This window comes from Pan troglodytes, chromosome 2 (assembly GCF_028858775.2).
Source record: "Pan troglodytes isolate AG18354 chromosome 2, NHGRI_mPanTro3-v2.0_pri, whole genome shotgun sequence".
NCBI classification, from domain to species: Eukaryota; Metazoa; Chordata; class Mammalia; order Primates; family Hominidae; genus Pan; species Pan troglodytes.
In genome coordinates this window covers 115,514,606-115,527,530 of record NC_086015.1, presented here as the reverse complement: position 1 = coordinate 115,527,530, position 12,925 = coordinate 115,514,606, and the positions used below count along the sequence as shown (strand labels likewise).

The 12,925-nt window shown below is 37.6% G+C and overlaps 1 protein-coding gene and 1 long non-coding RNA gene across 2 annotated transcripts in view; one reads left to right on the top strand and one right to left on the bottom strand.

The window, feature by feature from the left end:
* The window catches only part of LOC134809584 (uncharacterized), a 63,112-nt gene that overhangs the window by 9,799 nt on the left and 40,388 nt on the right, over nucleotides 1–12,925 (bottom strand). The window lies entirely within an intron of this gene.
* SLC9C1 (solute carrier family 9 member C1) overlaps nucleotides 1–12,925 on the top strand; it is a 137,972-nt gene that overhangs the window by 96,537 nt on the left and 28,510 nt on the right. Inside the window, 3 exon segments of the mRNA XM_016941634.2 lie at nucleotides 5,396–5,521; nucleotides 6,996–7,094; nucleotides 7,957–8,127. Of these exon segments, the coding sequence (XP_016797123.1) occupies nucleotides 5,396–5,521; nucleotides 6,996–7,094; nucleotides 7,957–8,127 (396 nt within the window).

The following is a 12,925-nucleotide window of genomic DNA, read 5'->3' as shown; positions in this document are numbered from 1 at the left end:
ATTCCCTTTGAAAACTGCCACAAGACAGGGATGCCCTCTCTCACCACTCCTATTCAACATAGTGTTAGAAGTTCTGGCCAGGGCAATCAGTCAAGAGAAAGAAATAAAGGGTATTCCATTAGGAAAAGAGGAAGTCAAATTTTCCCTGTTTGCAGATGACATGATTGTATATCTAGAAAACCCCATCGTCTCAGCCCAAAATCTCCTTAAGCTGATAAGCAGCTTCAGCAAAGTCTCGGGATACAAAACCAATGTGCAAAAATCACAAGCATTCCTATACACCAATAACAGACAAACAGAGAGCCAAATCGTGGGAGAACTCCCATTCACAATTGCTACAATGAGAATAAAATACCTAGGAATCCAACTTACAAGGGATGTGAAGGACCTCTTCAAGGAGAACTACAAACCACTGCTCAACAAAATAAAAGAGGACACAAACAAATGGAAAAACATTCCATGCTCATGGATAGAAAGAATCAATATCGTGAAAATGGCCATACTGCCCAAGGTAATTAATAGATTCAATACCATCCCCATCAAGCTACCAATGACTTTCTTCACAGAATTGGAAAAAATTACTTTAAAGTCCATATGGAACCAAAAAAGAGCCCGCATTGCTAAGACAATCCTAAGCCAAAAGAACAAAGCTGGAGGCATCATGCTACCTGACTTCAAACCATACTACAAGGCTACAGTAACCAAAACAGCATGGTACTGGTACCAAAACAGAGAGATACACCAATGGAACAGAACAACAGAGGCCTCAGAAATAACACTACACATCTACAACCATCTGATCTTTGACAAACCCGAGAAAAACAAGCAATGGGGAAAGGATTCCCTATTTAATAAATGGTGCTGGGAAAACTGGCTGGCCATATGTAGAAAGCTGAAACTGGATCCCTTCCTTACATCTTATACAAAAATTAATTCAAGATGGATTAAAGACTTAAATGTTAGACCTAAAACCATAAAAACTCTAGAAGAAAACCTAGGCAATACCATTAAGGACACAGGCATGGGCAAGGACTTCATGACTAAAACACCAAAAGCAATGGCAACAAAAGCCAAAATTGACAAATGGAATCTAATTAAACTAAAGAGCTTCTGCACAGCAAAAGAAACTACCATCAGAGTGAACAGGCAACTTACAGAATGGGAGAAAATTTTTGCAATCTACCCATCTGACAAAGGGCTAATATCCAGAATCTACAAAGAACTCAAACAAATTTACAAGAAAAAAACAAACAACCCCATCAAAAAGTGGGCAAAGGATATGAACAGACACTTCTCAAAAGAAGACATTTATGCATCCAACAGATACATGAAAAAATGCTCATCATCACTAGTCATCAGAGAAATGAAAATCAAAACCACAATGAGATACCATCTCACACCAGTTAGAATGGCGATCATTAAAAAGTCAGGAAACAACAGATGCTGGAGAGGATGTGGAGAAATAGCAACACTTTTACATTGTTGGTGGGAGTGTAAACTAGTTCAACCATTGTGGAAGACAGTGATGATTCCTCAAGGATCTAGAACTAGAAATATCATTTGACCCAGCAATCCCATTACTGGGTATATACCCAAAGGATTATAAATCATGCTGCTATAAAGACACATGCACACGTATGTTCATTGCAACACTATTCACAATAGCAAAGACTTGGAACCAACCCAAATGTCCATCAATGATAGACTGGATTAAGAAAATGTGGCACATATACACCATGGAATACTATGCAGCCATAAAAAAGGATGAGTTCATGTCCTTTGCAGGGACATGGATGAAGCTGGAAACCATCATTCTCAGCAAACTATTGCAAGGATAGAAAACCAAACACTGCATGTTCTCACTCATAGGTGGGAATTGAACAATGAGAACACTTGGACACAGGGCGAGGAACATCACCCACCAGGGCCTGTCATGGGGTGAGGGGAGGGGGGAGGGATAGCATTAGGAGAAATACCTAATGTAAATGACGAGTTAATGGGTGCAGCAAACCAACACGGCACAAGTATACCTATGTAACAAACCTGCACGTTGTGCACATGTACCCTAGAACTTAAAATATAATAATAATAAAAAAATTAAAACTTTAAAAATGCATACCTTTAAACCAGCAATTACACCTGTAGGAATCTACAGTTATTCAAGAATAAGCAAAGATATGTGTTCAAACATATATTATAAACAGCCTATATGTCCATCAAGTTGGAGATGGTTATATAAATTGTAGTATGGCCATGCAAGTGTGGTATAGCCGTGCAAGTGCAACATATATGTAAATAAACATATGTAAATAGATGTGGAAACATATAAATAACTATATGTAAATAAACAAGAATTTTAAATATCTATATATACTGATATAAAAAATTCACCAAGATACACTATTAGTAGGAAAAAAGTAACCTGTAAAATTATAAGATTTTGTATATATAAGATGGTCATTTTAGATTTTTAAAAATTTCTGTAGATACACCTATGTAATATATTAAAAATAATCTAGACATATATATGCAAAACTTTTCATATTGCCCCATGTGGAAGAAGAAATGAGAAGGAAAGAAGGAAAATGAAGGAAGCCTTACCTATTTATTTTATTTGTATTTTCATCATGCTTGAAACTTTTACTTGGAAGTGTTCTTATATATCACTTATATAATTAGTAAACTAATTTTTAAAAAAATTTTGACTGGTTTCTCAAGTCCCCCAGTTGCCACAATTTTTTTTGAAAGTAACCAAAATAGAATCCTGAAGACACAGTCTCGCTTGATCTTCTATTGGTTACATCATTAACACACAAAGCCTGTGTGCCTTGTACAAATTGAAACCAACTCACCACATTCAATGAAGGTTATTTTTAGTTTAATGCTTATTATACAGTTTAATGGTCCAGTCTGTAATTTCATTTGACCATGGTGAGAAGACCTGTGAAAAGCAGTATCTCCAATGAAGAAGAAACATAAACACTAGATGAAAACCTGCAAAAGCTCATGGTAAAATAACAGAAGGGAGAATAATGAAAGATTAAAATAAATCTTTACTCACTTGATTCTCACAGCAATCTATCATGTGGATACTATTGTTGTCCCTATTTTATGAGAGAAAAAACTGAAGCACAGAGAGATTAAATAACTTGCACCAAGGTCAGATAGCTAGTAAGTCTGGAGATGTTAGTTTAATCCAGGCATTCTGATCCCAGAACTCAGGCTCTTAAACATAACACTATAAAAAGCCCAAAATAGAAAGAGATGTGTGTAAAAAACCTTTTGAACTTAGAAAGCAGGGTCAATATACCTGATCATAGAGAAAGTTTATCTTGCAGAAAACAGAAATAATGAACAGAAGCAATGCCATTTAGAATGCCTTATATAACAATGCTAGGTTAAAGTTAGCATTTTTTCTGTATGAATAATCAATTGATCCAGCATAATTTATGAAAAAGACCATCCTACTCCATTGCACTGTGCTGGAGCCTTTGTCACTATTTAAGCGACTGTGTAGGTGTGGATAAGTTTCTGGACTCTTTTTCTGTTCCATTGTTTTATTTAACCATCATTAAACCAAATCATATTGTCTTGATTACTGAAACTTGTTAAGTTTTCATACATGATTGTGTGTGTCTTCCAGCTTTGTTGTTTTCTTCAAGACTATTTTGACTAGTTTTAACATTTTGTATTTTCAAATAAATTTTAAAGGCAGCTTGGAAATTTCTACTAATTTGGCCTACTGAAATTTCCATTGAGATTCCATTAATCTTGTATATCAATCTAGGGAGAATTGATAACTTTGTGATATTGACTTGATCTACTCTCATGATATATCTTCACTTAATTAGGTTTTAATTTTGTTTTAATTGTTTTTGTTTTTTTTCTGTGTAGAGTTCTTATACTATTACATTCACAAATCTGAACCTTTAGCTTATACCATACACAAAAAATCAATTCCAGATAAATTATAGACATAACTGTTAAAGGTAAAACAATAAACTTCTAGAAGGTGACATAAGAGAATTTTCATGATATTGGCATAGGCAAAGATTTCTTCAATAGGATACCAAATTGGATTTTAATAACATTAAAATTAAGAATTTTTCTTCATTAAAAAATTAAGAGAACTAAAAGTCCACAAAAAGGTAGAGGATAATTGCAAGACAAATATTTCCAATGAAGAACTCATATCCAGAATATACAAATCAGTAAGAACAAGACAGAAAGTTCATTTTTTAATGGGCAAAAGATTTGAAAGTGCACTGTGCAGCGGAAGATATTTAAATGGCTAATACACATAAGAAAAGGTGCTAAATATCATTGTCGTAAGCTTGATGCAAATTAAAACCCAAATGAAATACCAATACACAACCACCAGCATACCATTTTTTTTAAATTGACAATACCAAGTGTAGACAACAGGGTGGAACAACGGGAACATTAGAGTAGAAGTGTAAATTGATGTGAGTGCTTTGAAAAAATATTTGGCAGTACCTATTAAAATTGAACATATGCATACTTTATGATCCAGCAATCGGATTAGATAACCATATACTCAACAGAAATATGTACATCTGTACACTATATTCGTAGCGGCATTACTCATAAAAACCCCAAATGAAGCAATCTAAATGTCAATCAACAGTAGATAAATAAAGCTGTGGTATCCATACAACCGAATACTATACAACAATGAAAATAAAATGAATAAATTTTTGCTTTCTGCAACACCATCGATGAATCTCAGAAACAAAATGTTGAGCAAATGAAATCAGACACAAGTACATTCTTTCATTTCATGCCAATAAAGCTGAAAGCCAGAGAAAGCTAAACAATGATGATAGAAGTATAGTAGTTATATTTGGATAGAAGTAATGATTAGAGGAGAACATAAAGGAGGATTCTAGGGTGAAGCAAATGTTTTATTAATCTAGGTGTTGTTACACAGATGTTTTTACTTTGTAATATTCTTTGAGTGAACATTTATGACTTGTACACTTTTTTTTCACATCTGCTATACTTCAGTAAAATGGTTTACTTTAAGAAGCTTATCTATGACTTCAGAATAATGATCATAGGGAAAACTACCTAAGAGGTACCATACTTATTACCTGGGTAACAAAATAATCTGTAAACCAAACCCCTGTGACATGCAACTTACCCATGTAACAAATCTGCACATGTATCACCTGAACCTAAAATAAAAGTTGGGAAGAAATAAAAATAATGATGATACAAAAAGAATCATGATATAAGGAGAGGTTGAAAATGTTCATGGAAGAAGAAAAATGTCAAATGATCAAGAATAGGAAATAGTACAAAGACCTGTCTGCCTTAAACATTCTGGGAACAGCAGTTTGGTTCATCCATTTTCTTAAATTTTATGTTTTAGTTAATCATGGCCAAAAAGAAAGAGGTGCTTGATTCTCAATCTATTATCAGGCCTCTTACTGTTGAAGAAGTTCTATATCATATTCCGTGGCTAGATAAAAACAAAGACTATATAAACTTCATTCAGGTAACACTTTTATTTCCTATTAATAATATTTTTAATGTACTAACAAATAATCTTTTTTAAAATAAGAATTTAACCATGATACTCTCTAGTTTAATATTCTCTAAATGTTCCTTATTTCTGATAGGATAAAATCAAAATCCTTTTGAATAATATGCAAAATGTTTCTACAATCTGTTTCCTGCCTACTTCACCTTTGTCTTCTGTTTTCCATTGTCACATATCCTCTATACTGTATTTATACTGAACCACTCATGGTGTTCCATGCACATTACATGTTTTTCTAATTCCATTCATCTGTGGGTGCTATTTACTTTTCTTGAAATGCCCTTGTTTTTCACTTTTTTTTTCAAACTTTTCCTGCTTATTTCTTTTCTGGAAACATCCCCACCAGAGTACTCAGAGAAGTAGGTTTTGGGGCCAAATGCCCCAGTAGAAGACCTTCCTGTGAACTATATTGTTTTCAGAGGACCAATATTGCTGCCATTGTATCCAATATGTACCTTTATTATAACATTAAGTACATTACATTACAATTATCTTTAGGTCTCCCTCCTACTATATTTTTTATCTCATCTATCTTTTGAATACCCAGCCCCTAGCACTTTGCATAATGCATAGTGGATGCTCAGTTAAGTGCTTGTGGAATGAGCAAATAAATGGATCTAACTTGTTCTAATATTCTTTTTTATATATCTATTTGATGTCAAAAGACCAATTATATTTTTCTACCTGATTAAACATTTTGAATAAATGAATATTTTATTTACCTGATCAGCTGTTCAGAGCAAGAGTATGTATGACATATGCATGCCATTAGCCTACATCTGTTCCCATTACTTTTCATCCAGATGAAAGATTTTTATCCCCTAATTACATTCTCATTCCTAGAGTACTTCTTTTCTAATCCGTGTATAAATACCCTATCTAAAATTGCATGTATTCACAAAGATCCACCTTCCTCTTTACTATTCATAATTTCTATTTTCTGTTACAAACTTATTACTAATATATTTCAGATATTATCAAATGATAGTAATTTTTTAAATGTAAAAACTTTTTTTAAAAATGCAAATTTTAGGCCGGGTATGGTGGCTCACGCCTGTAATCCAAGCACTTCGGAAGGCCAAGGTGGGCGGAAAACCTGAGGTCAGGAGTCTGAGACCAGCCTGGCCAATGTGGTGAAACCCCGTATCTACTAAAAATGCAAAAATTAGCTGGGCATGGTCGTGGGCACCTGTAATCCCAGCTACTCAGGAGGCTGAGGTAGGAGAATTGGCTCAAGCAATTCTCCTTGGCTTGAACCCAGGAGGGGGAGGGTGCAGTGAGCCAAGATCGCACCACTGCACTCCAGTATGGGTGACAGAGCGAGACTCCATCTCAAAAAAATAAATAAATAACAAAAATGCAAATTTTAACATTCCCAACCACTCCTAAAATGTTGTTTATAGTTTATGTATTTGGTGGTATCTTTTAGGAAAAAGCCAAAGTTGTAACATTTGATTGTGGAAATGTTATATTTGAAGAAGGTGATGAGCCCAAAGGAATCTATATCATTATTTCAGGCATGGTAAAGGTAAGGCAGAGGTTTTTGTTTTGTTTTGTTTTTTTGTTTTGAGACAGAGTTTCTCTCTTGTTGCCCAAGCTGGAGTGCAATGGCATGATCTTGGCTCACTGTAGCCTCCACCTCCTGGGTTCAAGTGATACTCCTGCCTCAGCCTCCCAAGTAGCTGGAATTACAGGCACGCACCACCACACCCTGGTAATTTTTTGTATTTTTAGTGGAAACGGGGTTTCACCATGTTAGCCAGGCTGGTCTCAAACTCCTGACCTCAGGTGATCCGCCCGCCTCAGCCTCCCAAAGTGCTGGGGTTACAGGCGTGAGCCACTGCGCCTGACCAGGCAGAGTTATTTATAAATGCACTTGTGATCATAAGTTTTTAAAGAAAACTTTATGAAATTGATAATTAGTAGCTTTCCATGTTAAGAACTGCATAGTTTCTTTTTTAGGACAGTGACTACCATCTAATGATAAATTTTCATGTTCAGACACAATGGATAACACTATCCATCATTTTAAAGCCATACTTTCTCACAGATAACAGGAAACTTTCAAAAGAATTATCTTTCACGATGGACAATTATAATATAAATTGTTATTCATCTTAGGCTGATCTGAGTTAGAGATTTAGCCATCCTAAAATGGGTATAGATTAACTGAGTAGGAGGAATCAGAAAGATTAGAGTATTTAAGAATGCTTTGTGTCTAAATCATTGCTAATTTAAAAATTTTACTTAAAAAGAAATAAAATATTTATTCTCAAGACAATATGTAAATATTAGAATTGTTCAAACCAAAGTGGAAAAAGTCATAAATTAGTTTTGGTAATACAAGTTAACTGGCATATGTATTTTTCTCTTTCTTTGTTCCTGAACAGCTTGAAAAATCAAAGCCAGGTTTAGGGATTGAACAAATGGTGGAGTCAAAGGAGAAAGATTTTCCGATAATTGACACAGACTATATGCTCAGTGGAGAAATAATAGGAGAGATAAACTGCTTAACTAATGAACCTATGAAATATTCTGCCACCTGCAAAACTGTAGTGGAGGTCAGAAAAACTTCGCCTGTGACTTTTGTTGTATTTTGTTAAATAATATCAGATTTAAGGTTATTTTAGTATTTAGTATAAGTTTACAGTCTAGTTGACAATTTACTTTTAAAAACTAGGAATTATAAAGGAACAAAACTTGCCGAATTACACTCATCTAGTATAAAGCCCTGGCAAAATAGCTTATGAATGTTAATCAACCATACAGAAAGAAAGATGTATCCAGAAAAACTGGCAATATAAGCTCTTTCATGGGGAAATTGGCTAACATATGTTAATTGTCAATACCGTAATTTGAAAGATGAGAAAGGGGATAAAGACAGGGCTAGAATCTATTAATATAAAAGTTGGACAAAGTGCCTGGAAGTTTCCCTACACATGATTGAGAACAAAATCCTCACAGTACCAAGGGCTCCCACTGGCTTAATTTGAACTCAAAAAGAATAATGACTGCAAATAATTAAACTCCATAAATATGTGAAAACCCATACATTCCATACATTGATAATGATGCTAATTTTTAAAATTTCTACTGAGGTTGCTAGGATATCATTTTATTACTTTGAAAATGGATTTTTTAAGAGAAAGAAGTAAACATTTATCTTGCCTTTCTTCTATGAACTCTTTCAAAGTAGTTTTTTAATTGGGAAAAATTCTATATAGAATTTCAGCTAATGAACGCAGAATGAGAGAATCAGAAAATCTCCATTGTGCCATCGCTAATAAAATAATAGATCTAGGAAACAACCTTCAGTTGGTGCTAAAACTACTAAGTGAATGTTAATAGAAAACGTTATAATGAAGGAAATACTACCTAAGGACATTGGTCAATATTAGTGTCACTAAATGGGACAAGCAGGCGTGATGTACCTCATGATGTGATGTAGCAGAAGTGCTAGCACCACCCATGAAGTCTCACACAAGAAAAAATCTGAAGTTCTTTAAGTCTATAGATTGAATCAGTTTACAGAAAATACAGGAAGGAGAGAAACAGGTTAATTGACAGCAAGAGGGAATAATCAGCTAAATTTAGAATGTGGAAGAGTCTGTAGACAAATAACCTAATTTCTTTAACAAATCAATGGCATAAAAAGTGAATGGAGTAGCAGACATGGTGGCTTATACCTGTAATCCCAAAACTTTGGGAGGCTGGGGCAGGAGGATTGCTTGAGGCCAGGAGTTTGAGACTGGCCTGCAACATATCTGCAAAAAATAAAAAAAAAAATTAGCCAGGCATGGTGACACATGCCTGTAGATCCAGCTACTTGGGAGGCTGAGAAGGGAGGATTGCTTGAGCCCAGGAACCCAAAGTTACAGTCAGTCATGATTGCACCACTGCACTCCAGACTGGTAACAGAGCCAGACTCTGTCTCTGTTTACAAAAAAAAAAAATATGTAGTGGTAGAGGGGAAGAAGGCAAAGAAAAATTATTAAAAATGGACTTAAGAGATATAATAACCAAATAAATACAATTGCTGTAATTTGAACAAACCAATTATAAAGAGACCTATTTGAGATAATTTAGGACATTTTAATGTGAACAGAATACTAAATGATATTTTTATTTTTGGCATATAATCACATATGTTATATATTTAAAATATCTCTATCATTAAAATATTTAAAAATAAAAGTATATATTTATGATACCTGGAATTTGCATAAAACACTCTAGCCTTCTGCTTTGGGCTATAATGAAGTTACTAGTAACAGAGCAGCACATCTGCTATTAAAAAAAAAAACCCTAAAACTTAATAAAATATATGAGGCAAATGTGATTTTTTTTCTATTTAAATTTTTTTTTTTTTTGAAAAAAAATTTTTTTCATCCTTTTATTTTAGGTACAGGGGTACATGTGCAGGTTTGTTATATAGGTAAACTTATGTTACCCAAAACTAAGAGATGAGAAACTCACAAGGTAAGCCCTACATTCACCCCGATCCTCTGCTTAGGACCATTTCCTGACCATGATGCAATAAGAATCCAAGCAGAAGATGGCGATCCTGCTAAGCTGAGAAATGAGACATCAGAAGTTGTGGAAGCTAACTTGGCTAGAAACTGCAGAGCAGGAAGTAAGACAAAGTCTTACACGGAGAAAGACCCAAGTAGTCTGTGTGGTGGTTCTCTACAAGTCCTTGGTTGAGAGATAGGCTGCAAATGCCCAGGATGAGACACAACTAGATTTACCAGATTGTTAAGAAAGGAAGAGAGATACCAGGAGTCACGCAAGGTGTGGCGGGTCACGCCTGTAATCTCAGCACTTTGGTAGGTTGAGGCTGGTGGATCACCTGAGGTCAGGAGTTCGAGACCAGCCTGGCCAACATGGTGAAACCCTGGCTCCAATAAAAATACAAAAATTAGCTGGGCACAGTGGCGCACACCTGTAATCCCAACTACTTAGAAGGCTGAGGCAGGAGAATCACTTGAACCCAGGAGGCAAAGGTTGCAGTAGGCTGAGATCGCACCACTGCACTCCAGCCTGGGTGACAGAGAAAGACTCTGTCACAAAAAAAAAAAAAAAAAAAAAAAGAGAGAGAGAGAGAGACACCAGGAGTCAAGAAGTCAAGAAGTCAAGATATCTAACAGAAAGGAAAGATCTGTTAAAATCTCAGGCCCACAGCTGAGAGACCAGAAAGAATAGGCCTTAGGAGTAAGAATCATGACCTAGAAGAAGGCTTGCTCTTATTCTAAGACCTAACAAAGCCTTGGAGCAAGCCCTGACAGCATCCATGGTGGAGACAGAGTTTGGAGACAAGTTACACTGTCTTAGATACCTGAGGTTCTCTACTGATTCACTCAAGCAAATTGTAAAACCCAGCCTATACAAGCTCAGTGTGATCAGATAGTAAATGAACTGCTTACTATAACAAAAATCAACAATTTTCAGAGGAAGATAAAATAATCTAGAATCTCTGTAGTGTTATCATGAGCAACCATGAATTACAAAACAAGCAAAGAAGCATGAAATTGTGATCTATAGTATAAAAGGTGAGGAGTAAAGCATTCGGTAAAAACCATCATGGAGATTGTCCAGACTATAGATTGGTCAAAGACTTTAAACCAGTTGTTAAAAATCGATTCTGGAGAGAGGTGGCCAACATGGCTGACTAGAAGCAGCTGGTGTGCGCCGCTCTCACAGAGAGGGATGGAAGGGGCAAGTAAACATAGCACTTTCAACTGAAACATCCAGGTACACACATTGGGACTAATCAAGGAAACAACTCAATTCACGGAGAACGGAGAAAAGTAAGGCAGGATGACCACCCACCTGGGAGTGACACAGAGTCAGGGGAACCTCCCCTGCTCAGGGGAGCAGTGAGTGAATGAGGAGCCCCAGGAACCCATGCTTCTCCCATGGATCTTTGCAACCCTCCAGTCAGAAGGACCCACTCCACTAGGGTTTGCAGTCTGACATGCAGAGCTATGTGGAGTCTTGGCAGAGCAGCCACTCAGGCACATGTGGAGCACTAGGAGCCTTAGATACCCAGGCCTCCCAGCAAAAGCAGCTGCAACCCTCAGCAGGAGGTTAGATCCCCATACCTACTCCTAAGAAAGGGACTGAATCCAGGGGACTGACCAATGATGGTCTGCAGGACCGTGGTACATCACATGATAAGACCCACTGGCTTGGAAATCCAGTCAGCCACGGGTAGCAGCATTGCATCTCTCTGAGAAAGAGCTCCCAGCAGGTCGGGCGGGCCACCACCTTTGCTGTTTCACAGCCTCAGCCACTGTTGCCTTAGGGCTCCAGCAAATCGGTGGCAATGAGGGACTAGAGCAGTCCCTCAGCACTGCTCAGCAGTACTATGGAGAAGCAGTCAGACTTCTTATTCATGCACATCCCGAATCCCATTTCTCCTCACTAGGCAAAATCTCCCAACTGGGGTCCTCCAATCACCCTGCTGGTGTTGGCCGACTGAGTTTCAAACCTCCTTGTTACAGAGCTCCCAGAGGGAGGGTGGACCACCATCTTTGCTGTTTGGTCAACTTAGCTATTCTTGCCTTCGGGCTTTGAAGAGTCCAAGGCAACTGAAGGCTGGAGTGGACCTCCAGCTAGCACAGCTGCTCTATGAAAACATGGCCAGACTGTTATTTTTAAGTGGGTCTCTGATCCCATTCCTTTTCACTGGGTGGGACCTCCTGACCGGGTTCTCCAGCTACCTCCTACAGGTGTGTTCGGGCTGGCAATAGGTTCATACCTCCCTGGGGCAGAGCTCTCAGAGGGAGAGGCAGGCCACCATCTCTGCTGTTTCGCACCCTCCACCATTGTTACCTTCAGGCACTAGAAAGTCCGAGGTGACTAGGGACTGGAGCGGACACCCAGCATACCGCAGCAGCCCTATGGAAAAGTGGCCAGACTGTTACATGGAGCTAGTTCCCACATCTCCTCACTGGGCAAGTCCTCCAGGCCTGGGCCTCCAGCCACCCTTTGTCAGGGCTATTGAGCCAGTAGCAGTTCTGCAACTCCCTGGACAGGACTCCCTTGGGAAGGGGAGTTGTTATCCTTGCTGTCTTGCAGCCCTTGCCCTTGCTGTCTCCAGGATCCACAGAGTCTGTAGGGACCAGAGGCTGGTCCAGACCCCCAGCAAAGAGCAACCAGCTCACAGAAAAGTGGCCAGACTGTTCTCCACGCAGATCCGGATCCTCACTTTTCCTCACTGGGCAGGGCTGCCTGGCCTGGGACTCCAGCACAATGACCCAACCCTTGCCTGATCACCACAATCAAAGACAGCCCAGCATTTCTTCAAGGAGGAAATCATAGAGTCAACTCACAACCCCTCTGCTACTACAGTTGCAG